Source organism: Ovis canadensis, chromosome X (genome assembly GCF_042477335.2).
Source record: "Ovis canadensis isolate MfBH-ARS-UI-01 breed Bighorn chromosome X, ARS-UI_OviCan_v2, whole genome shotgun sequence".
NCBI lineage: Eukaryota > Metazoa > Chordata > Mammalia > Artiodactyla > Bovidae > Ovis > Ovis canadensis.
In genome coordinates this window covers 70,006,522-70,032,696 of record NC_091727.1, presented here as the reverse complement: position 1 = coordinate 70,032,696, position 26,175 = coordinate 70,006,522, and the positions used below count along the sequence as shown (strand labels likewise).

The window sequence follows — 26,175 nt, the reverse complement described above, 5'->3', positions numbered from 1 at the left end:
TGCTAAAGCTGAAACTCCAGTACTTTGGCCACCTGATGTGAAGAACTGACTCATTTGAAAAGACCCTGATGCTGGGAAAGATTGAAGGCAGGAGAAGGGGACGATAGAGGATGAGATGGTTGGATGGCATCACCAACGTGATGGACATGACTTTGAGCAAGCTCCAGGAGTTGGTGATGGACAGGGAAGCCTAACATGCTGCAGTCCATGGAGTTGCAAAGAGTTAGACACAACTGAGTGACTGAACTGAGCTGAACAGGCAGAAGAAATAGTATTATAAATCTCCATCTGTACAATACCCACCTTCAATAATTACCAACATATTCTGGAGATGGAAATGGCAACCCACTCCAGTATTCTTGCCTGGAAAGTCCCATGGACAGAGGAGCCTGGCAGGCTATAGTCCATGACGTCTCAAAGAGTCAGACACAACTTAGTGACTATACAGCAAATGGCAATTTAGCATTTTGTAGAAGGAAAAGCAAGGAAAGGAAGAAGAGAGATTCTGTTGGCACTGTAGGAGTGAGAGAGGAAGGGGCAAATACAAATAAGCTGGAACTTTGACTGACACACATGTAAAACAGCTTGCTCTGAACTAGTCAGTGTGTTGCAATTCAGTTACTGACTATGGTCTATTTTTCTGACTTTTGAATGACCAGGGCCAATCTTCATTTCTCATTGTGCTCAATTCGTTTATTCAAGAATTATTACATATCAGTCAGTAATTGTGGTCTTTATTTTGTCAAGTGGTATAGGAAGAAAAGACTAGATACATATTCACATTCAGATGTTTTAATTCTTTGACCCAAAGCAGTTTACCTCGGAGAAGGCAATGGCGCCCCACTCCAATACTCTTGCCTGGAAAATCCCATGGATGGAGGAGCCTGGAAGGCTGTAGTCCATGGGGTCGCTGAGGGTCGGACACAACTGAGTGACGTCACTTTCACTTTTCACTTTCATGCATTGGAGAAGGAAATGGCATCCCACTCCAGTGTTCTTGCCTGGAGAATCCCAGGGATGGGGGAGCCTGGTGGGCTACCGTCTATGGGGTCGCACAGAGTCAGACATGACTGAAGCGACTTAGCAGCAGCAGCAGCAGTTTACCTAATCCTTCAAATCTCTTTACTCATGTGTGAAATAAGGCAAATTATATCTTCCTTATATGAGTGGTCAAAAGATTTAATGAAATAATCCACATTAAACATTTAGCACAATACCAGGCATATGGTAATAAAAAAGTAATTGTAGATTTTAGATGTTGATGATGATGTTATGTGGTTAGGGATTGCAAATAAATAATTTACTGAACTTTCAAAAAAAATTAGCAACACATGACTAGTTTTTTTTTTCATCTGTTTTCTGAACTGAACTGGACTGAACTGAACTTGTTCAATTGCTCAGTCATGTCCGACTCTTTGCAATCCCATGGACTGCAGCCCACCAGACTTCCCTGTCCTTCACCATCTCCTGGAGCTTGGTCAGACTCATGTCCATTGAGTTAATGATGCCATCTAACTGCCTTGTCCTCAGTCGTCCCCTTCTCCTCGTGCCTTCTGTCTTTCCCAGCATCACGGCTAGTTTTTTTTTTTTTTCATCTATTCTCTTACCTTCACAATATTTTTGATAAGTCTCAGATATCATATCATTTTGATTATATATGGTTCAGAATATATTGTTGAAAGATAACTTTTAAACATTACCACAGTATCATTATTACACTTAAACATTAACAATAATTTCATAATGTCAAATGTCTAGTTAATATTAACAATTCCTTCATTTACCTCACAAGCATAATAGTGGTTTATAAAAATATTTGTTATGAATCAGGAACCTAAAAAGGTCTCACTGTGTGTTGTGTTACATTTGGATACTTAGGTTTATCGTTAAGCTATTCCTACAGTGCCTGATTACTGTAACCTTATAGTAATTCTTGGAATGAGATACTGTAGTTTCTACAACTTGGTTCCACATTTTTAGAGTTGTTTTGGTATACTCCGTTATTCATATTTCCATATTAATTTTAGTATCCTTCCTGTCAATTTTTAATAAGAATCTTCCTGGAACTTTTATGGGGATTTTGTTGGATCTCTAGTGACATCTTAACAGATTTTGTTTACATTTAGGTAAATATCGTATATTTCCCATTTATTTATCTCTTTGATTTCTCTTAGCAGCATTTTATGGTTTTCATTGTACATAACTAGCATGTATTTTTCTAAATTTATCCTTAAGTAATCTATGTTTTCTGTTGTCATGGTAAATGAAATTTCAAATGATTTAATGACCTTGTGTTCTGTGAGCTTACTATATTCTCCTACTAGTTCTAGTAACCTTTTTAGTAGATCCCTAAAGATTTTCTACATATTCAATCATGTTGTCTACCACCACCACCAGAAGGATGGTTAATTTTTTCAAATGCATCTTAATGTAGCTGTGGAATGATCTAGAAAATGTCTTGAACTGCTAGGATAAGCCTTACTGGTCATCTTATATTACTCTTTTTATACATTGTTGTATTTCTTTTCTTATATTGTTTCACCAGGAGTTTTACCTCACTTTTAAGTAGGCATGTTGGGTTATAAATTGCTTTACTTGTATATCTTTCTGGGTTTTTTATTACAGTAATACTGTTCTCATGTAAAATGAAACGGGAAATGCTCCTGTCTCCTCTACTTATAAGTATTTTTATAATATAGGTAGTATTTCACTCTTAAATGTTTGCTAGAATTCTCCAGTAAAGGTACTCTCCTGAGTTTTCTGAGTTTTTTAAATTTTTAGACAGATTGTATTTAATAAGTTATTACTGTTACTTTAATAAGTAGATGATCTGTTCTCTTTTGATCTCTTTTGGTAAATTTTTCTTTGAGATATTTGTCCATTTCATTTAAGTAGTCAAATGTATTGTTTCAAATAAATTTGTTTATGATATTCCTTTTTTAATGTTTTTGTTTTTTTGTAGACCCTGTTATGATAGCTCATCTTTCATTTCTGTCAATGATAATTTATCTTTTTTTCTTGATTAGTCTCTTTAGAGGTTTAGAGATTGTATTATCCTTTCAAAAAAACCAGCTTTAGATTTAATGATTTTTTTCTTATTATTTTACCTTTTGCTATTTCATTGGTTTTTACTCTGTTTTTATGTTGTCACTTTTTCTCTGGGTATAATTTGCTTTTTTAAAATAGCTATTTAAGGTGGCTTTTGGATGTTGATTCTTTTTTAATCTATAAATAATATAAAATTCCCCAATGTGCATACTATTTTAAATGTTGAACTGTATGAATTTTGATGTTTTGTGTTTTGCTTTTTACTCTTTCTGTTTTTCTTATGACCAAGAAAATGATGGTCCATGCAAATATTTTACTGTTGTGGTGTGAAATATTCTATAAATTTCAGTTAGGTTATGTTGATTTATTACATTCACATCCTTTATATTCTTAATGATATTTTGTCTCATAGAGCAAAGTTGAGGTCTGCAAGTTTAATTGTCAGTTTGTCATTTTCTCATTGCACTTCTCTGTTTTTTCTCATAGTTTGTTAAAGCTCTGCTAGGTACATCTACTTGTGGGATTATTATGTCTTTCTCATGAATTGATCCATTATCAGTATGTAAAGTCCCTTTTTAACACTGCTAATTTTTCATCTGAAATCTACTCTGTTTGAGTATGGTGTAGTCATACCATCTTACTTTTCAAGCATTTTGCTATGAAAAGTTCCAGCATTCTGCTAGCTTTACAGAATTTCACAGTAATTTCCCATAAACTCATGTCCTACATTCTTCTGTTGATATTTCACTATACTTGGTTTATAACATTTCTATTTATTTACTAAGCTCTCTATCCTTCATTATATTTTTATGCATTTGAAAGTCAGTTGCAAACATTATTTCACTTAACCTAAATGCTTTAGGTTGCATATTGTTAATTAGAATTGATATTTATTTAAAATTTTTCTTTTTATGAAACATTTACTTAGAGTGAAATATACCAATCTTAAGTTTACATTTTGGTTTTGACATACCATGTAATTGGGGAATGTATATATTTTCATGGTTTTCTTCACCTTGCCTTTTTTTCTTTTTACTTAATATTTGGAGAGTGTTCTTTCCTCAGTAGCTTGTGTCTGCCCTTAACTGTGGCAAAACTTATCTGTTGAATGGACTTATCACTGTCATCTTTGCCTTCCCCAAATCTTCTTTTGAGGTACAGTTAGGTTGTTTCAAGGTTTTCACTAGACTGGAGTATCCTGTTACATATTGGAATGACTTATTTTGTTTGTGCTTCTTTGGGTTCTTTTAAAAAATTTTCTTATTATTTTAACTATTTTTAAATACACAGGTCAGTGAAATACATGTGTAATCATCATCACCATCCTTTTCATTGCCTTTTTCATCATTCCAAACAGAAATTCTGTACCCATTTAAAACTAGACCCCATCCCCTTTTCCCACTAGTCTCTTATAACCTCTCTTCTACTTTCTGTCTCTTATGAATTTGCCTATTTATTTACCTCTTATAAGTGGATTTATTCAGTATGTTTTCAAGATTCATTCATGTTGTACCAACTATCAGAATTTCATTTGTTTTTAAGGATGAACATTGCATTGTATGCATATACCACATTTTGTTTATTCATTCATCTGTTTTTTTTAAAAAATTGTGTATTTTAATTTTAAATTTGTTTATTTTTAAATTGGAAGATAATTACTTTACAGGATTGTGTTGGTTTCTGCCAGTCATTAATATAAATCACCCATAGGTAGACGTATGTCCTCTCTCTTTTGACCTTCTTTCCCATCTCCCTCCACATTCCACCCCTCCCCAGTTTGAGTTTTCATTGTCATATAACAAATTCCAATTGGCTTTCTATTTTATATCTGGTAATATAATTTTTCATGTTACTCTCTCCGTACATCCCACCCTATCCTCCCCACGCCCCTTGGTGATCCATAAGCCTTTCTCTGTGTCTGTGTCTCCATTGCTGCCCTGCAAGTAATTTCATCAGTACCATCTTTCTAGATTCCATATATATACATTAGTATACAGTATTTGTTTTTGTTTTTCTGACTTACTTCACTCCATATAATAGGCTCTGCATTCATCTACCTTATTAGAACTGACTCAAATGCATTCCTTTTATGGCTGAGTAGTATTCTGTTGTATATATGAACCACAGCTTCTTTATCCATTCATCTGTTGACATCTGGGTTGCTTCCATGTTCTAGCTATTGTAAACAGTGCTGTTCTAGCTACTGGAATACATGTATCTTTTTCAGTTTTGGTTTCCTATGGTTTATGCCTAGTCGTGAGATTGCTGGTCATATGGTGGTTTTATTCGTAGTTTTAATAAAGAATCTCAATACTGTCTTATATAGTGGCTGTATCAATTTACATTCCCACCAAGAGTGCAAGAGGGTTCCCTTTTCTCCACACCCTTTCTATCTGGGCTCACAGAATCACTGGGTTCCCTGTGTTATATAGCCACTTCCCACTAGCCCTCTATTTTATACATGATGATGCATATATGGCAGTGCTACTTTCTTAATTTGTCCTACCTTCTCCTTCCCCTGCTGTGTGCACAATTCCACTCTACATCTGGGTATTCATTCATCTGTTGATGGATATTTTAGGTTTCTTACACTTTCTGGCTGTTGGGAATAATAGTGCTAGGAACATGGATATATAATATCTCTTCAAGTTCCTGCTTTCCATGCTTCTAGATATATATGTTCAAAAGTGGAATGATGGAACATTGAGGAGTCATCACATCGTTTCCTCAACAGCTGCACCATTTTACATTTCCACCAGCAATGCATACAGGTTCCAATTTCTATACATCTTTACAACATTTCTTTTTTTTTTCTTTTCCTTTCTCTTCTTTCTTACCTTTTCCTGCCCCCCCCACCCCATTTGTAATAGCTACCGTTATGGACGTGAAGTGGTATTTCATTATGGTTTTGTTTTTTAAGAAGTTAAATTTTATTTGGGGCAAAATTAGGACTGCACTGAGGGATACAGCACCTCAGATAGCTCTGAGACACTGCTCTAAGAGGTGGTGGGGGAAGGTGGTGAAGGGAAACTGTGAAATCAAGAACTTATCTTACAAAAAGTTTTTCTGCTTATCATGAGGAGATGATGTCACTATGAAGGAGTTTAGTGCTTTTCTAGATAAGACGAGATGCAAAAATTTGGATAATTAAGGTTTTGATATGTATCTCCTTAATGGAAAAGGTCAGTTTTCATTCCAATCCCAAAGAAAGGCAATGCCAAAGAATGCTCAAACTACCACACAATTGCACTCATCTCACACGCTAGTGAAGTAATGCTCAAAATTCTTCAAGCCAGGCTTCAGCAATATGTGAACTGTGAACTGATGTTCAAGCTGATTTTAGAAAAGACAGAGGAACCAGAGATCAAATTTCCAACATCTGCTGGATCATGGAAAAATCAACAGAGTTCTAGGAAAACATCTATTTCTGCTCTCTTGACTATGCCAAAGCCTTTGACTGTGTGGATCACAATAAACTGTGGAAAACTTTCAAAGAGATGGGAATACCAGACCACCTGATCTGCCTCTTGAGAAACTGATATGCAGGTCAGGAAGCAACAGTTAGACCTGGACTTGGAACAACAGACTGGTTCCAAATAGGAAAAGGAGTACATCAAGGCTGTATACTGTCACCCTGCTAATTTAATTTATATGCAGAGTACATCATGAGAAACGCTAGACTGGAAGAAACACAAGCTGGAATCAAGATTGCCAGGAGAAATATCAATAACCTCAGATATGCAGATGACACCACTCTTATGGCAGAAACGGAAGAGGAACTAAAAAGCCTCTTGATGAAAGTGAAAGAGGAGAGTGAAAAAGTTAGCTTAAAGCTCAACATTCAGAAAATGAAGATCATGGCATCTGGTCCCATCCATCACTCCATGGCAAATAGATGGGGAAACAGTGGAAACAGTGTCAGACTTTATTTTGGGGGGCTCCAAAATCAGTGCAGATGTTGATTGCAGCCATGAAATTAAAAGACGCTTACTCCTTGGAAGGAAAGTTATGACCAACCTAGATAGCATATTCAAAAGGAGAGACATTATTTTGCCGACTAAGGTCTGTCTAGTCAAGGCTATGGTTTTTTCAGTAGTCGTGTATGGATGTGAGAGTTGGACTGTGAAGAAAGCTGAGCACCGAAGAAGTGACGTGTTTGAACTGTGGTGTTGGAGAAGACTCTTGAGAGTCCCTTGGACTGCAAGGAGATCCAACCAGTCCATTCTGAAGGAGTTCAGCCCTGGGATTTCTTTGGGGGGGATGGTGCTGAAGCTCAGTACTTTGGCCACCTCATGTGAAGAGTTGACTCATTGGAAAAGACTCTGATGCTGGGAGGGATTGGGGGCAGGAGCAGAAGGGGTCGACAGAGGATGAGATGGCTGGATGGCATCACTGACTCGATGGACGAGAGTCTGAGTGAACTCCGGGAGTTGGTGATGGACATGGAGGCCTAGCGTGCTGCGATTCATGGGGTCACAAAGAGTCGGACATGACTGAGCGACTGAACTGAACTGAAGTGAATGACTAGTGATGTTGAGCATCTTTTCATGTGTGTATTGACCAGTTGTATATCTTTGGAGAAATGTCTATTCAAATCCTTTGCACATTTAAAAATTGTGTTGTTTTTGTTATTGTTGTATTGTAGGGGTTCTATATGTATCTGGATATCAATCTGTTATCAGATATGTGATTCGCAACTATATTCCTCCATCTCATGGATTATCTTTATTTCTGCTGATAAGTATCCCTTGCATAAAAGTTTGAAATTTTGATGAAGTCCAGTTGATCTATTTTTTTTTCATTGCGTGTGCTTTTTTATGTTTTATTTAAGGCATTGTTGCCAAATCCTATGTCATAACAGTTTCTTTCTTTGCCATTTTGTATAATCCTGTGTAATATATACTGTTGAATTTTGTTTGCTTGTACTTTGTGGAATAATTTTGAGTCTGTATTCACAGAGAATCTATAGTTTTTTTATAGTTTATCTTTTAAATTTTAAATTAGGGTAATGCTGGTCTCATTGATTGAATTAGAAAATATTCCCTCCTCTTTAGTTTTCTTGAAGAGTTTGAGAAAAATTGGCATTATTATTATGTCTTCTTTGGAGAAATGTCTGTTTAAGTCTTATGCCCATTTTTTGGTTGGGTTGTTTGTTTTCTGATGTTGAACTTCATGACCTGCTTGTATATTTTGGAGATTAATCTATTGGCAGTTGTCTCATTTGCAATTATTTTCTCCCATTCTGAGGATTGTCTTTTCATCTTGTTTATGGTTTCTTTTGCTGTTCAAAAGCTTTAAGTTTAATTAGGTTCCATTTGATTATTTTTGTTTTTATTTCCATTACTCTAGGAAGTGGGTCATAGAAAGACTTTCTTTCATTTATGCCAGAAAGTATTCTATGTTTTCCTCTAAGAGTTTTATAGTTTGTCGTCTTACATTTAGGTTTTTAACCCATTTTGAGTTTATCTTTGTGTATGATATTCGAAAGTGTTCTAATTTGATTCTTTTGCATGTAGCTGTCCAGTTTTCCTGTCTTTTCTCCATTGTATAGTCTTTCCTTCTTTGTCGAAGATAAGGTGCCCATAGGTATATGGGTTTATCTTTGGGCTTTCTGTCATGTTTCACTGGTCTATATTTCTGTTTTTGTGGCAGTAGCATACTTTGTTGACCACCAGCTTTGTAGTATAGTCTGAAGTTAGGAAGGTTGATTCCTTCAGCTGTATTCTTCTTTCTCAAGATTGCTTTTTCTGTTCGGGTCCTTTTGTGTATCCACACAAATTCTGGAATTTTTTGTCCTAGTTCTGTGAAAAATACCATTGGCAATTCGATAGGGATTGCATTGACTCTGGAAGTTGCTTTGGGTAATATATTAATTTTCACAATGTTGATTCTTCCAATTCAGCAACATGGTATATCTCTCCAACTATTTGTGTAGTCCTTGATTTCTTTCAAAAATGTCTTATAGTTTTCTGTATATGCCTCTTTTCTCTCCTTGAAGCTCTATACAGTCATCAAGAACAAGACCTGGAGCTGACTGTGGCTCGATCATGAGCTCCTTATAGCAAAATTCAGGCTCTAATTGAAGAAAGTAGGGAAAACCACTAGGCCATTCAAGTATGACTTAGATCAAATCCCTTTCGATTATACAGTGGAGGTGATTTATAGATTTAAGAGATTAGATTTGGTAGACAAGTGCCTGAAGATCCATTTTGATTTTAGGTTCATAACTTTGTATAGTAGACAGTGCCAAGAAGGCAAAGCATTTCTCTAAGGAGGCTTTAGAAGTTGCTGAGGAAAGAAGAGAAGTGAGAGGCAAGGAAGAAAGGAGAAAATATACCCAACTGAATGCAGAGTTCCAGAGACTAGCAAGAAGAGATAAGATCTTAAATGAACAATACAAAGAAATATAGGAAAAGAACAGAATGGAAAATACTACAGGTCTCTTCCAGAAAATTGGAAATATCAATGGAACATTTCATGGAAGGATGGGTATGATAAAGGACAGAAATGGTGACCTGACAGAAGCTGAAGAGATTAAGTAGAGGTGGCTGGAGTACACAGATGTATACAAAAATGGTATTAATGACCTGGATAACCACAAAGGTGTGGTCGCTCACCTAGTGCTAGACATCCTGAAGTGCAAAGTCAGATGGGCCTTAGGAAGAATTACTATGAGCAAAGCTATTGGAGGTGATGGATTTCCAGCTGAGTTATTTCAAATCATAAAAGATTATGCTTTTAAAGTGCTGTACTCAATATGCTGGCAAATTTGGAAAACTCAGCAGTGGCCACAGGACAGGAAAAGGTCAACTTTCTTTCCAGTCCCAAAGAATGGCAATGCCATAGAATGTTCAAACTACCGTACAATTGCTGTCATTTCACATGCTAGTAAGTTTATGCTCAGAATCCTTCAAGCTAGGCTTCAACAGTATGTGAATCGAGAACTTCCATATGTACAAGCTGGATTTAGAAGAGGCAGAGGAAGCAGAGATCAAATTGCCAGCATTTGTTTGATTATGGGGAAAGCAAGGGAATTCCAGAAAAACATCTGCTTCTGCTTCATTGACTACACTGAAGCCTTTGACTATGTGGATCATAACAAAGTATGGAAAATTCTTAAAGAGATGGGAATACCAGACCACCTTACTTATCTCCTGAGAAACTTGTATGCAGGTAAGAAACCAAGTTAGAACTGGATGTGGAACAACAAACGGGTTCAAAATTGGGAAAGGAGTATGAGTAGGATGTATATTGTCACCCTGCTTATTTACCTTCTCTACAGAGTTACCTCACGTGAAATCCTGGGCTGGATGAATCAGAAGCTAGAATCAAGATTGCCAGGTGGAACATCAACAACCTCAGATATGCAGATGATACCACTGTAATGACAGAAAGTGAAGAGGACCTAAAGAGCCTCTTGATGAGGGTGAAACAGGAGCATGAAAAAGCTGGCTTAAAACTCAACATTCAAAAAACTAAGATTATGGCATGCAGTCCCCTCACTTCATGGCAAATAGAAGGGGAAAAGGTGAAAGTAGTGACAGATTTTATTTTTGGGGGCTTCAAAATCACTGCCGCCAGTGATTGTAGCCATGAAATTAAAAGATGCTTGCTCCTTGGAAGGAATGCTGTGACAAATCTAGACAGAGTATTAAAAATCAGAGATATCACTTTGACAATAAAGGTCCATAAATAAAAGCTATTATTTTCCAGTAGTCACTTACAGATGTGAGGGCTGGACCATAAATAAGGCTGCATGCTGAAGAATTGATGCTTTCACATTGTGGTGTTGGAAAAGATTCTTGAAATTCCTTGTACAGCAGGAAGATCAACCCAGTCAATCCAAAAGGAAATCAACCCTGAATATTCATTGGAAGGATTGATGCTAAATCTGAAGATCCAGTACTTTGGCCACCTGGTGCAAAGAGCTGATTTATTGGATAAGACCCTGATGATCAGAAAGATTGAAAGCAAAAGGAGCAGGGGGCAGCAGAGTATGAGATGTTTAGATATTGTCACCAACTCAGTGGAGATTAATTTGGGTTAACTCCGGGAGATAGTGAGGGCAGAGCAGCCTGGCATGCTGCAGTCCATGGCGTTGCAACAATTAGGACCCAGTTTACCCCTGTTGAACAATAACAACAACAACAACACTGCCCTTGTTTTCCTTAAGTACATTCATTCCTAGGTATTTTATCTTTCTGTTTCAGTGGTGACTGGGATTGTTTCCTTAATTTCTTTCTGAGTTTTCATTGTTAGTGTATAGGAATGAAAGAGATTTCTATGTATTTATTTTGTATCCTGCAACTTACTAAATTCACTGGTTAGCTTTAGTAATTTTCTGATAGCATCTTTAGGGCTTTCTATTTATAGTATAATATCTCGAAACAGTGATAATTTTACTTCTTTTCTAATCCCTGAATTCCACAACCTTTAGTATTCTATTTTTATTTTAATTTGAAGGTGTTTTCTAATGTCTCTTGTGATTTCTTATTTGACCTTTTTGTTATTTAAGAGTGTCATGTTTAAATTATGCATATTTGCATTTTTCCCACTGTCCTTCTGTTACTGATTTCTAGTTTCATTCTATTGCGATTGGAGATTTTAAGTATTTATTTTATTTTTTTAAAATTTTTTAATAAGTTAGTAAACTTTTTCATTTAATTTTAATTTTCTTTTATTTGAAGTGTTGTTAATTTTATGTTTTGGATGTTTTAAAATTTATTAAGGCTTGTTTTGTGCCCTATTATGTCTGTCCTTAAGAAGTGTTACATTAAGTTGAGAAAATTTGTACTCTGCTGTTGTTGAATGGAGTGTTCTCTTTGATAGGACTTACTGGTTGACATTGTCGTTCAAGTTCTGTGTTTCCGTCTTCAGTTGACTTATTCTGTTTTTTACTGAAAGTAGGGTATTGTGTCTCCAAACTATTTTTGTAGAACAGTCTATTATTTCTCCTTTCAATTCTGTCAGTGTTTGCTTCATATAATTTGGGACTCTGATTTTGGTATATTTATCTTTATGATTGTTATATCTTCTTGGTAATCTATAGATGTTTTCTTTGTAGTTAACATGGGATGAGATGTAACCTCCTAAAGTCATAATGTTATAGTTTGAATTTAATGAATTTAACTTCAATCATGTAGAAAAATACTGTAAATGTATTATACAGCCCCATTTCCCCTTGCATATAATTCGTGTTACACATTTTGTTTTTATATATATTTATGCCCCAGTAACATATAGTTACTTTTTATGGTTTGTCTTTTTAATTCTATAGAAAGTAAACTTGGAGTTACAAACCAAAATGTCAATAATATTGGGTTTTGTGTTTGTTCGTGTGTGTTTTCCATACATATGGATAGTTCTTTATCCATTTTTCAGTATTCTTTCATTTCAGCCCAAAGGCTTCACTTTAGCATTTCTTGTTGCGTAGGTCTATTTTTAATGAACTGTCTTGGTTTAAGAATGTATTAGTTTCTGCCTCTATTTTGAATGATACTTTTGTTTAATATAAAATTCTCAGGTGACAGTTACTTTCTTTCAGTAGTTTAAAATATATCATTGCACTGCCTTTTGATCTTCAAGTTTCTGATGAGAAATAAACTGATAATGTTATTGATGGTCCCTGTTGGTGATAGATCACTTCTCTCTTGATACTTTCAAGATTCTTTCTGTGTTTGTACTGTGAAGGTGTAACTATAATGTGGTTAGTCTGAGTCTCTTAGTTTATCTCAGTTCACGTTTGTTGTGCTTCTTGGATTTGTAGATCCTGGTCTTTACTCAAATTTGGGAGTTTTGGCCATTATTTCCTCAAATAACCTTTTGCCTGTATTTTTCTTCTCCTTTGTCTCTCATAATATGTGTATTGGTCTGCTTGATGATATCCCACAAGTCCCTTGGTCTATCACTTTTCTTAATTCTATTTTCTTTCTGCTACTTAGACTTGATAATTTCAGTTGACACCTTCATGTTTAATGATTCTTCTTCCTGCTCTTTTTCCTGCTTTTTTCTTTTTCAGTTCCAGATTTTCTGTTTGGTTCTTGTTTGTAATTTCTACTTTGTTGGTATTCCCCATTTTGTATCTTTTCTTGATCTTTTTTTTAGATTGTGCCCAGTTTTGCTTTGTGTAATGAGTCCATTGTTGAGTACCTCTTAGGGATGTTTTCTGTTATTTTAATTTCTTCTTTTGAATTGCCCATGTTTTCCTGTTTCATTGTTTGGTTTGTGCGTTTTTTTTTTTTTTTAATCACCATTGGGGGTTTAGCCATTATAATGTGATAACTCTGGAAGTTAAGTTCTCTCCCTTCCCAAGGATTTTTTTGTATTTTTTTCTTTAGCTGTTACTGTCTGATTGTTATGAGACTCTTCATTTAATTTTACAAAGTTTGTTTATTGTTGTACATCATTATGGAATGCTATTTTCCTTTCACTAGTGTTCTGTTAATATTTTGAGAGAGATTTCCTTGAATGCTGATTTATTCCCAGTCTTTTTAGATTAGCTCTGTACTGGGATACATCCCTAGTACTTAACTAGGCTTGCAGTTAAGCTAAGGATCCCTCTGAGGTTAAAACTTGAGGTTTGCTCAGTTTTTTTTTTTTTCCCTGGGGAAACATGGCTTTTTAAATTATTCTGTATGTTTTGTTAGTTTCAGATGCCTTAAATTCCAAGAGTCTTATCCTAGCTTCTTTTCTGGGCCTTAGATGGTCAGTTGTATTTCTCCATGTATCATGTCTTGGCCCTGGCATCTGTGGGTTTACAATTGCCTTGTAACTATTTTTTTTCTTTTTGAGCATTTCCTTCTGTTTCTCCCATTAGAATTTAAGTTAGGTGAAATAGTAGTAAGAATTTTATGTCATTCCTTCAGTTACCCTCTGGCAGGTTTGAATAGCTATACACAATAACTAGCAAATAATTAATACTGTACTCCCTCTGGTTTGAGGGAAGAAACTGTCCACAAGGCTACTGCTGCTTCAAGAATAAGACTATCACTTCACTAAGAGGTAGTGGGGTAAGAGCAAGTAAAAATACTATAAAACTTTACTACCATTTTAAAAATGGCCTTTTCTTGATTGGTCATTTATTTGGTAGCTGTAAACCTTTGACTGTTTTCCAGAACTCTGACAAAGTTGGTTCAAACAGTTTCTGATTTTTAAAGTTTTTTCCTTTTTCATTTGTTTTTATATTTCTGTGCAAAAACAGGAGCTTAGAGCTTGTTTCTTGTCATTTTGCTGACATCTTACTTTTCCCTTAGTTTTTGAATGTTATAATCCATGAGTATAGAATTATAAGTTATTAGCTTTTTCTTTCATCTGTGTAAAGATGTTGCTTCTTCATGACATGTTGTTTCTTGTCTTTATTTTTGCCCCTCACCCACCCATGTGTATGTAATGTGTCTTTTTTTCTTTTTTTAAATGATTAGATGTTTTAATGGTTTGTGAAAAATTATCTATTTATCACCGACTTTCAGGAATTGATGGTTGTGATTTTCTTAGTTTTTATTCTGCCTGGTGCTCCTTTAAGTTGCTGGTTCTGTGGACTTATAGTTTCTATAAAAATTTTTGAAAGTTTTGACCATTATTTCTTCAGACAAGGTTTTCTGTTCTTTGCCTATATGAGACTCTAATTACATATGTATTAGATTGCTGGGCATTTTCCCAGTAGTTTCTTCAATTCCTCCCCCTGCCTCCTCCCCCCTGTTTCATTGTAGGTAGTTTCTCTTGCTTTGTCTTCAAGCAAGATCTTTTCTTCTTTTCCATTATGATGCTAAATCTCATTCAGTGAGTTTTTCATATTAAATATTTATTTTTTACATTTTTATTATATAGAAATTACGTTTGGTTCTTTCTTATAGCTTGTATTTCTTTTCCCACTGTGTTCACATCTTCCTTTCAGTATTGGAACACATTTTACATCTGCTTTATTGTGTTTGTCTGCCAATTTGAACATCTCTGTCATTTCTTACCATTTTTGTTAAGTGACTTTTCTCTTGATTATTGTTCATATTTTTTTCTTGATGTGTCTAATAATGTTTTATTAAAAACTGCTGCTGCCGCTAAGTCGCTTCAGTTATGTCCGACTCTATGCGACCCCACAGATGGCAGCCCACCAGGCTCTGCCGTCCCTGGGATTCTCCAGGCAAGAACACTGGAGTGGGTTGCCATTTCCTTCTCCAGTGCATGAAATTGAAAAGTGAAAGTGAAGTCCCTCAGTTGTGTCTGACCTTCGTAAGCCCATGGACTGCAGCCCACTAGGCTCCTTTGTCCATGGGATTTTCCAGGCAAGAGTAGTAGAGTGGGTTGCCATTGCCTTCTCCTGTTAAAAACTAGACATTGTAAATTGGGTATTGTTGAGTGTATGTTATATTCTATTGGAGAGTGCTGGCATTGTTCTGTATAGATATTTAAGGTACTTATTAGTTCAGTTTAATTATTCTTTTTAATTTTTGGCTGTGCTGGGTCTTCACTGCTCTGTGTGGGCTTTCTCTAGTTGTAGCGAGCAGGGGCTACTCTCTAGCTGTGGTGTGTGGGCTTCTTATTGCCGTGGCTTCTCTTGTTGTAGAGCATGAGTTGTAGGCTCACAGCCTTCAGTAGTTGCAGCATGTAGGCTCAGTAGTTGCAGCACAAGGGCTCTAGAGCATGGGCTCAGTAGTTGTGGTGCGCAGGTTTAGTTGCTCTATACATAACATGTAGGATCCTTCCAGATCAGGGATGGAACCCATGTCCCCTGCATTGGCAGGTGCATTCTTAACCTCTGTAGCAGTAGGGAAGTCCCCAGTTTAATTATTTTGATATTAAAAAAAACTCTTAAGGTGTGTCCCTGTAGTTTATGGATGGTTTTGCCCCACTGCCAAATGTGTGGCCTTTGTCTGGTTTCTACAGAATGCCCTGGGTTAGTATGAAGATCATACTCTACCTTGTTTAAAACTGAATGCCTTCCAGACCTATATGATCACTGGGGACTATTTACCTCATGACTTCTTGGTCACAATTTGTCTGGCTTTGTGGAATTTCATTCTTCATGTGCATTGTAATACTCAGCTAAGACTGAAGTGACTCCCATTTTGATTTCTGGAGGTCTTTTTGTATAGCTCTTTTCTCTCTGTAGTTTCTCTGTATTTTTTCCAGCTCTCTGAGCTTGACCTCTGTTTCCCCAACTCAGCACAACTCCAGAGTTCTGCTTGGGTTATCTTAAATTCTGAAATGTACCTTCTGGCAGCAATCAAGAGGGATTAGGGTCCTCCTTGTTGATTTTTCTTCTCTCAGGTATCAGTGTCCTGTTGGTTCCTATAATCCAAAGTCCAGAAATGTTTGTTTCATATGTTTTGTCTACTTTTCTAATTGATTACAGCAGGAAGACAGATTTGTTCCCTAATATTCCATCATGTATCAAGCTACTTAATCTCCATCAGCAGAAATGGGGCTCAGCCTTTTCAGTGTGTTGCTTAAATGATTTTGTATTCATGTTTTCTTTTCCTTTTTCAGTTCAGACATGGGATGCATGTCCTTATTTATTCCTTACTATAGCTTAATTTATTTCTCCTAAATTCTCTCATTTCATTCCTGTCTGTCTATTATTAGTTAAATAAACTTTCCTTAAGTTGTACCTTTAGTGCATAAACACATATACTTAGTCACAGATAAGTAGACCATTTCTTTGTAAATTATCTTCTCCATTCAGGTTGAAGATTGATTCATCTCTAATCCCAAAGATAGTGCTTAATAGCTAAAATGTCATCCATATCACATGAGCATATAGTTCAGAAGTCTTGGTTAAAGCCTTATATATTAGTTTTCTACTGTGCATTAAAAAACTATCACAGCTTAGCTAAAAACAAAGCAAAGTTATTATCTCACAGTTCAATAAATCAGGAATTTGAGAGTGGCTTAGCTGAGCCTGACTCTGCTGGGTCTTCTGCTCAATTTCTCACTAAGTTGAAATTGAAGATGTTCACCAGAGCTGCAATTTTCATCTAAGACTTTGTGCTTTTTTCTAGCTCACATGTTGGCAGAATTAAGTTCCTTGTGATTCTGGCAATGAGGTTCTTAAGTACTGTAGACTTCTCTATAGTGTGGCAGTTTGCTTGTCTTGGAGACCAGTAAGAGAACATCTCTTACAGATCAGCCTTTTAAAGGGCTTACCTTGCTTAAGCCCACCTCATCTAAGGGAATCTCCCTTTTGATTATGTCAAATCAACTGATTAGTTGCCCAGTTACGGGAATGATTATAGTTACAGATCTCAGTCACCCCCAAGGGAATGAAGTTATATAGAATGTTTACAGCAGAGGATTGGAATCTTGGAGGCCATTTTAGGGTTCTGCCCACCACACCTTGCTAACAGGACAAGACATTCAGATAATTTTCCATTTTGGCTTATGTCTTTGGCACAGCAGTATGAAGCTGGGATACATCCAAGCTAGAACACAATAAATATTTGTTGAATACTTAGTCTGTGCCTGATACTTTGTATTCTTTGCCTCATTTAATCGCCACAACAACCTCATGAGAGTTATTTATAAGCTTTCCTAGTTTCCACACGGACAAACTGGTTTCCACACGGACAAACTGAAGCTAAGAGAGTTTAAGTAAGTTGTTGAAATGGAGCTGGGATCTAAATAACCAGTGCTATTTATACTCTACCACATCTGGATTTGTATATAATTTTAGTTTTATCAAGGTAATATATTACAAATTTGTGACTTGTTTAAATAATTTTTACATATAATAATGATACTATAGTTATGATTTTAAAGAGAGAGAATGTCCTTTTAAAGAGACATTCTAAAACATTTACAGATGAAATAATATACTTGCTTGGGTTTGCTTCAGAATCATTTATGGGATCAGAAGAGTTGGAGAATGGGTGAGAGGCTGCCAGTGAAACAACTGGCCAGAGGTTGATAATTTTTGAAGCTGAATACTGGGTGATAGGGCTCATTATGCTATTCTATATACTTCTGTTCATGTTTGGAAATGTCTATAGTGAGTATCAAGTAATCATTCATTCCTAGTTACAGTTCTAAATAAGGAAAAAAGTACCAGCTAAAATTTTATTCTTAAACATCATAATGTCCATAGTTTAAAGTCATGACTCTTTATTGATTTTCATGGAACCATAAACCTGTTCATATAAAATTTTCTTTATTAAACTATTAATGCATAGTGGTTAAGTTCATGGACTATGGAGCCTAGCCCTCTTGGTATAAGTCCTAGTATTGTGTTACTTAAGAGTTGCATGACCTTGTATAAGTTATTTAACTTCTCAGTCTCTTAGGATTTTTTTTTTAAATTTGTAAAATGGCAGTACTTGTACCTAGCTTATACAGTTCTTGAGTATACTATGTAATTGGGATGTAATTGGGATGAGACAGCAAAGAAATATATTCAGACACATGTATTTGTATTTATGTATATGTATTTAAGTTTTCTTTCAAATAGTAAACTTGAGGTGATTGTTTCCCTTTTGCAATTAAAGGGTGTTATATATTCTTGTTATGCTTTTGAGCCTGAGGTTCTCATACCAGTGTTTCTGAAAATTTTTCCCTTTCACAACACATATTTACAGTGGTTTTCAGTGGGAGCCTTTTGGAATCTTGGGTGGGACAGTTCTTGTTTGGGACTGTCTTCATTCACATTGTAAAACATTTATATTTACCTTCACTACTGCCTGAATTAAATACTAGTCATGACCAGTCATTGTGGTAACCATAAGTTTCCTTGCACATTTTCACGTCTTCTAGAAGAATATGAAGCGAGTGAAGCAAGTGAAGCTTGCTCAGTCGTGTCCGACTCTTTGTGACCCCATGGACTGTAGCCTACCATGCTCCTCCGTCTGTGGGATTCTCCAGGCAAGAATACTGGAGTGGGTTGTCATTTCCTTCTCCAGGAGATCTTCCCAACCCAGGGATCGAACCCGGGTCTCCCGCATTGCAGGCAGAGGCTTTACCATCTGAGCCACCAGGGAAACTCTAGAAGAATAGAATCCCACATAATGGTGAATTTTAATGATGATGTCATAGGTTAATTTAGAGTGCTCCTTTTCTCACATCTCTACCTAGCATGTGTTAAGGTGTTCAAGGTGAAAACCAATGAGCTATTAATAAATTACCAACATTACCACAGTGATTCAGAGTCTTGTAGAGGTTTTTTTTTTATTTTAGAAAACTTGTAAACTAATGATCCATCCTGGTCTTACTGAACAAAAATTACTGGATTTTAGTATGGAAGTAGACATGTCTGTATTTTGGAAAACTTCTTTTAGTAAGGTTCATATTCCACCATTGCTTAAAAGGTTTCTTTGAGCTTAACTATCTATAATTCCCTTTCTTGTAGGTGATAGAAATTGAAGATGCTTCACCGACTAAGTGTCCAATAACAACGAAGTTGGTTTTAGATGAAGATGAAGAAACCAAAGAACCTTTAGTGCAGGTTCATAGAAATATGGTTATCAAATTGAAACCACATCAAGTAGATGGTAAGAAACCATTAGATGGTTAAAGTGTTTTTAGTTAAATTTTACCGATATTTGATGGCCCCAGTGTGCCTCAGGTTTCTGCTAAGACCTGGAGTTACTTTTACTGGTGAGCATAACAGATATGATCTCTGCCCTTATGGAGTGCATAAGCAAATGAAGAAGAACAAAATTGAACATTGCACAGAAAATGAGTTTTGTGAAATGGGAAGTGTGTGCCACTCATAAATGGGTATGTATAGCAAGTGGATTTCACCTAATCTGCAATGGTTAGCTAAGGGCAGCGGTGTGGTAGGGAAAGGTACAGTTAGCTAAAAGCCTTCTTTAGGAAATGCTTTTTCAAGTATTTTTGTTAATAATATTCCTTGATTGGTTTTGGAAAGATATCCAATTATCCCTATCTGCTTTGTCTGAGCAGAATCAATAAGTCAATTTTGAGGGTGTATGTGAATGAATACATTAAGCAAATTCTGTAGTTCCTACTTCTTAGGAAGCAAGCCCATTTCTTGTTGAGTTTTTAGTGTTGAATAAAGGGAGAAATGATAACTTAGCTCCTGAGGTTTCCCCTCCCGCCCTGGATTGACTCAATAAATCTGAAAGTATATTTGATAGGGATCTATTCTCTTTGGATAAAGTTTCTATTAGATTATTTATCTGTCTCTTTGGATCATCCCAGGGAATGGAGAAAAGGTCTGCTGTGATACCTGAGAGGAATGAAAGTCACCCTGTTGTGTGCCTGTGTTCACATTTTTTCTAATAAACCTTAGCGGTGGGTAGGGGGATTGTGTGTAAAACAAATCTCATTTACATTAAGAGATTTTTGTCTCTTTCTTTTTAAAAAATTCTGTTTCTTAGAAGTTTTAGTTATGTTTATGATGTATTTATGAAGGAAGATTTTTTAACTTGCACCTTTAAATTTGAACTTAACAAAGATATTATTTTTAGGTGTTCAATTTATGTGGGATTGCTGCTGTGAGTCTGTTAAAAAAACAAAGAAATCTCCAGGTTCAGGATGCATTCTTGCCCACTGCATGGGCCTTGGTAAGACTTTACAGGTAAGAACATGAAGGTATTCTGTTCTTGTGCATTCATGAATTAAAAAATGTATACTATGTTCTGTTAGGTTCCAGATGTGGTTGTAGGGGCTGGAGATAAAGCAGTGGATAACAAGATTTCTCCCCCAAGAAGCTTATATTCTGGTGGGTGAGAGAGATTTTATTCAAATGAAATAAGAAATATGTACTTTCAGATAATGTTAAGGAAGCATAGAGAGGTAAAGCATTTTTTAGGAAGCGATGTTTGAACAGAGACCCTAATGAAGTGAAGCAGTGGGATTATAGGCATAGCCAGTAAAACTGCAAAGATTCTGAGGTGGAAATGAACTTCCTTTACAATTTTCTTTTTGTCGTGCTGTGTGGCTTCTGAGATCTTAGTTCCTCTATCAGGGATTGAACCAATGTCCTCGGCATGAAAGCACAGTCCTAACCAGGGGATTCCTGACTTTAATAGTCTGTGATCCTGTAGTAATGAGAACATAATGTATTTTCACTATTAAAACACTACATTTCTGAATGCAGGAAGTTGCAGGAAGACTTCAGGAATTGTAGCAGAGTTGTGGAATTAGTGAAAAGATACATATATATATAATATATTTATCAAAATATATATATTATATATATCTATATATATATGTAATTCCAAGCCATAAGACAGTAGATTCAGTGAGTCAGAACACTTTGCAGTGGGAAAATACTCTATGATATAATTCTCTTCTAAATGGGAAGTCGTATTTTCTAAAGATCATAGGAATGTTCTCTGGGGACTAAGGACTTAGTAGCTATTTTGCTGTGGTTATTGTTTATTATATTCATATTATTACTGATCATAAAATCATGGAGCTTTAGAGTTGGAAGGACGTTATGTATCATCTAGTTGAATTTCTGCCTTTTACATGTTATATCTCTTTGTACTTTTCCTGGTTTGGAAATTGTGACCTTTGCCTGGTTGCTTTATTGTTTAAACAGCAAAAAAAAAAAAAAATCCCAACTATTATAAGTTTGCTCAATTTATTTACTTTTTGAAGATATTTAAATGAAGGTGGCAACTTAATTTGTTTTCTTGTAGGTGGTAAGTTTTCTTCATACAGTTCTTTTGTGTGACAAATTGGATTTCAGCACAGCTTTGGTGGTTTGTCCTCTTAATACTGCTTTGAATTGGATGAATGAATTTGAGAAGTGGCAGGAGGGATTAAAAGATGATGAGAAGCTTGAGGTATATTTAAAATATTTTCTATTATGAAAATAACTGCATAAAATTCATATAGTAAAAAATAAGATTTTTAATTGTCAGTGATGCATGTTTCAGTGGGGATATTTAGTATTTATGCATTCCTACCTTTAAAAATCTTTATTTTCCCACCAAAGGTCTCTGAATTAGCAACTGTGAAACGTCCTCAAGAAAGAAGCTACATGCTACAGAGGTGGCAAGAAGATGGTGGTGTTATGATCATAGGCTATGAGATGTACAGAAATCTTGCTCAAGGAAGGAATGTGAAGAGTAGGAAACTTAAAGAAATATTTAACAAAGCATTGGTTGATCCAGGTAAGATATTAACAGACACTGAGATAACAAAGCAAGTTGAATGAAAAATGTGCTTATTATGTTTTATTTAACAAATACTAATTGACCAACTATTAAGTAGCTGGCTATTGTTTATCATTCAGGTTTTTGCTTTCTGTTTGTTTCTTAGTATAATTTCATTAAGATGAAATCATCCTTAATATTGCCAGATGTTCAGAATTCACTTGCTGAGTCTGAAAATGTTTGAGGTTTTCAATAAATAAGCAATTAAAAATGTACCAGGTATGTCACAATTGCAAATTCCTCTGACTGAATATTAGACAATCATGAGAGCTCTCTCCATTCTCTGAAAACAGTTCTTTATGTTTCTTTTCCAACTTTATGTCATTAGAAGAATTGCTGCATTTTTCCTTTTTTTAAATGGTCATCACTGTGGAAGGTTAATATTTACAGTGGTGTTGACAATATCCTCATGATGCAAGATCCAAATATTTAATCCCTATTTGTGACTTGGAAAAGCAGCAAGTTGTACTGTCCCAGAGCCAATAAATATTTAGTTATTTGTATTCTATATTTTTTTCTTTTCAAACTTTATCTTGTTATATCTAATTACTTTAAGACACTGTTGAGGCTTTAGATGTTTGTTGAGAAAGTCTAATTTTTCACTGCCAAAATAATAGTATTATTTTGAATAGAATGATTTGAATAGAATAATTTGAATTTGAATAATAGAATCATTTGAATAGAATCCGTGGCTTTGCCCCTTTTAAATTTTATTTTTAATTTATTTTTTCAGCTTATTGAGGTTTATTTGAGAAGTAAAATTGTAACAGTTAAAATGTATAATGTAATCATTTGATACATGTATACATTGTGAAAGGGTAACCCCCTTTGTGTTATACATCCATTATCTCATGTAGTTTTCTTTTTCTTTTTGGTCATGACATTTATGCTCTACTCATTTTCAGATTTCAGTTATAGAGTGCATTGTTATCATCTATCGTCACCTTGTTATCACCATGTTGTTTATACATTAGATCCTCAGACCTTATTCATTTTATAACTGAAAGTCTGTGTTCTTTTGCCTTTTTTTTGTAATGATGTAATCAACATGTACCAAACTAACTGCCATTATAAATGTTAAGTTTGTCCTTTTCTCATGACTAAAATAGTTGTCTAAAAGTCCTGTGGTGGTTTTGTTGTCAGAGAGGTATAAGCTAGTGAATAGTATTGCAGCATATTTTTCAGAAGGTTTCCTTGAAACAGTTTAAAACAAGTTTCAGATGTTTAATGTGATCATGAGGAAATAAATTAAAAAGAAATGAAAGCTTATAACATAATTAGTAGTGTTTGTTTTTCTATATAAGCTATTTAGTGACATTAAAAAAGCATTATTTTGAAATTTTTGTTTGTTTGTTTACAGACAAGTTAAAATGACAGTAAAGAAAGCTCCTATTTATCCTGGACCCAAATCCTCCATTGTTCATCTTACATTGCCATGGTAGATTTGTCAAAACTAAGAAATTGATATATTAGTAACTAGACTCCAAACCATATTTGAATTTTACCAGTTTAATATTACCATCCACTTTCTGTTCCAGGATCCCATCCAGGGTACCACATAGCGTTTGTCATGTCTCCACATTCTTCTCTGGTCTATGACAGTTTATTAGTCTTTCTTTTATTTTCTGTTATCTTGTCAGTCTTGAGGAGTGTTATTAAAGTATCCTGTAGGATGTTCACTGGTGTCTGTTGTTTTTCTTGTGATTAGACTAGTGTTATAGTGACAGTATATGTGGAATATTGCCAAACAGGCGTATTCATCCGAGCCTTGGTGTCTGAAGTTTGGGCTTGGTCACATAGACATGGTTGACCACTCATGTGGGTCATCTTAGTTTCTAGTCCCTCCAGAAGTTGAGAAGATGCTACATGCCCAGAGCTGATCTCCCTTCAGCCCCATCACCTTGTTAGCATAGACTATCTCTAATGTTTCCCAAGCCATCTAGGTAAAGAAATTTTTATCAAGTTAGACATTACTGGAATTTAGAGGTTACTGCCCTAGAGCTGGAGGCAAAGGCTAAACTTTTTTTGGGGCCAGGTTAATCCTCTACTTCACTACATCTATGTGTACATAGATAAAAATTACCCTGTTTGAGGTGGTTATTTAAATAAAATGGGATCATAATGTAAATTTTGAATCTCTCTTCCTTTTGTTTAGTAACAACACATTTGACATATCTTTGAAGGATAGTACAAAGAAATGTACATCATTAATTTTAAGTACTGCAACATTCCATCATAGCATAGTTTTATGAACCCCTTTGACCAAGCTTTTAAGTTGTTTCAATTTTCTACCGTAACAATGCTTCAGAGAATATTTCATGTATCTTATGATACCTGTGGAAGTATATCTTTAGGATAAATTCCCGGAAGCTGAAATTTGGGTTAAGGGTACGACATATTTTATATTTTAGTAGATATTACGAAATTGTCTTCCACAGTGTTTGATTAACAGCTTGTGAAAAGTGAAAGTGTTAGTCGCTGTGTTGTGTCCAGTTCTTTGCAACCTCATGGACTATAGCCCACCAGTCTTCTCTGTCCATGAAATTCTCCAGGCAAGAATAGTGGAGTGGGTAGCCATTCCCTTCTCCAGGGGATTTTCCTGACCCAGGGATTGAACCCAGGTCTCCTGCATTGCAGGCAGATTCTTTACCATCTGAGCCACCAGGGAAGCCCCATTGATACTACCTTAGACTTCTACAAAGAATGTATGAGTACCTACTTCACCACACCCTCATGAACATGTAATATTAGATAGTAAAAATCATTTTAATCACTTGTATAAAAGATAATTTTTATATTTAGATAACTTTTTAGGATTCAAAATAAATAATAAGTTTTTACATATAAAGCAAGATACTTATTTTCATTTTTAAAAAGTTGATTAGTTTAAAAATAACTCTCTTATTCTTCATGTAGGTCCATCTGAACATTGAATAGCAATTGTGTTTTTTGATCAATCATACTGAAGGAGTTACTTCTGAAATCATGTAGAAGATGCATTTTCTGTAATGCCTAAAATATAGGGGATGATTCGACAATTGCTGTTGTTTAAATCAGTGTTTAAGTAATTTATGTGTATATTAGCTCAGTTCAGTTCAGTTGCTCAGTCATGTCCAGCTCTTTGCAACCCCATGAACTGCAGCATGCCAGGCCTCCCGGTCCATCACCAACTCCCGGAGTTTACCCAACCCATGTCCATTGAGTCAGTGATGCCATCCAACCATCTTATCCTCTGTCATCCCCTTTTCTTCCTGCCTTCAATCTTTCCCAACATCAAAGTCTTTTCAAATGAGTCAGCTCTTTGCATCAGGTGGCCAAAATATTGGAGTTTCAGCTTCAACATCAGTCCTTCCAATGAACACCCAGGACTGATCTCCTTTAGGATGGACTGGTTGGATCTTCTTGCAGTCCAAGGGACTCTCAAGAGTCTTCTCCAACACCACAGTTCAAAAGCATCAATTCTTTGGCACTCAGCTTTCTTTATAGTCCAACTCTCACATCCATACATGACCACTGGAAAAACCATAGCCTTCGCTAGATGGACCTTTGTTGGCAAAGTAATGTCTCTGCTTTTATATTAATATGCTGTCTAGGTTGGTCATAACTTTCCTTCAAAGGAGTAAGCGTCTTTTATTTTCATTGCTGCAATCACCATCTGCAGTGATTTTGGAGCCCAGAAAAATAAAGTCAGCCATTGTTTCCACTGTTTCCCCATCTATTTCCCATGAAGTGATGGGACCAGATGCCATGATCTTAGTTTTCTGAATGTTGAGCTTTAAGCCAACTTTTTCACTCTCCTCTTTGAACTTTCATCAAGGGGCTCTTTAGTTCTTCTTTACTTTCTGCCATAAGGGTGGTATCATCTGCATATCGGAGGTTATTGATATTTCTCCTGGCAATCTTGGTTCCAGCTTGTGCTTCCTCCAGTCCTGTGTTTCTCATGACATACTCTGCATATAAGTTAAATAAGCAGGGTGACAATATACAGCCTTGATGTACTCCTTATGAGAAGGCA

The 26,175-nt window shown here is 35.6% G+C and overlaps 1 protein-coding gene across 18 annotated transcripts in view; it reads left to right on the top strand.

The window, feature by feature from the left end:
- ATRX (ATRX chromatin remodeler) overlaps positions 1-26,175 on the top strand; it is a 276,097-nt gene that overhangs the window by 156,274 nt on the left and 93,648 nt on the right. For all 18 annotated transcript variants that reach the window (XM_070291855.1, XM_070291853.1, XM_070291866.1 and 15 more), the window contains 4 exons: positions 19,379-19,520; positions 20,463-20,572; positions 21,642-21,788; positions 21,941-22,118. In XM_070291855.1, coding sequence (XP_070147956.1) covers positions 19,379-19,520; positions 20,463-20,572; positions 21,642-21,788; positions 21,941-22,118 — 577 coding nt within the window. The remainder of the gene's footprint in view (positions 1-19,378; positions 19,521-20,462; positions 20,573-21,641; positions 21,789-21,940; positions 22,119-26,175) is intronic.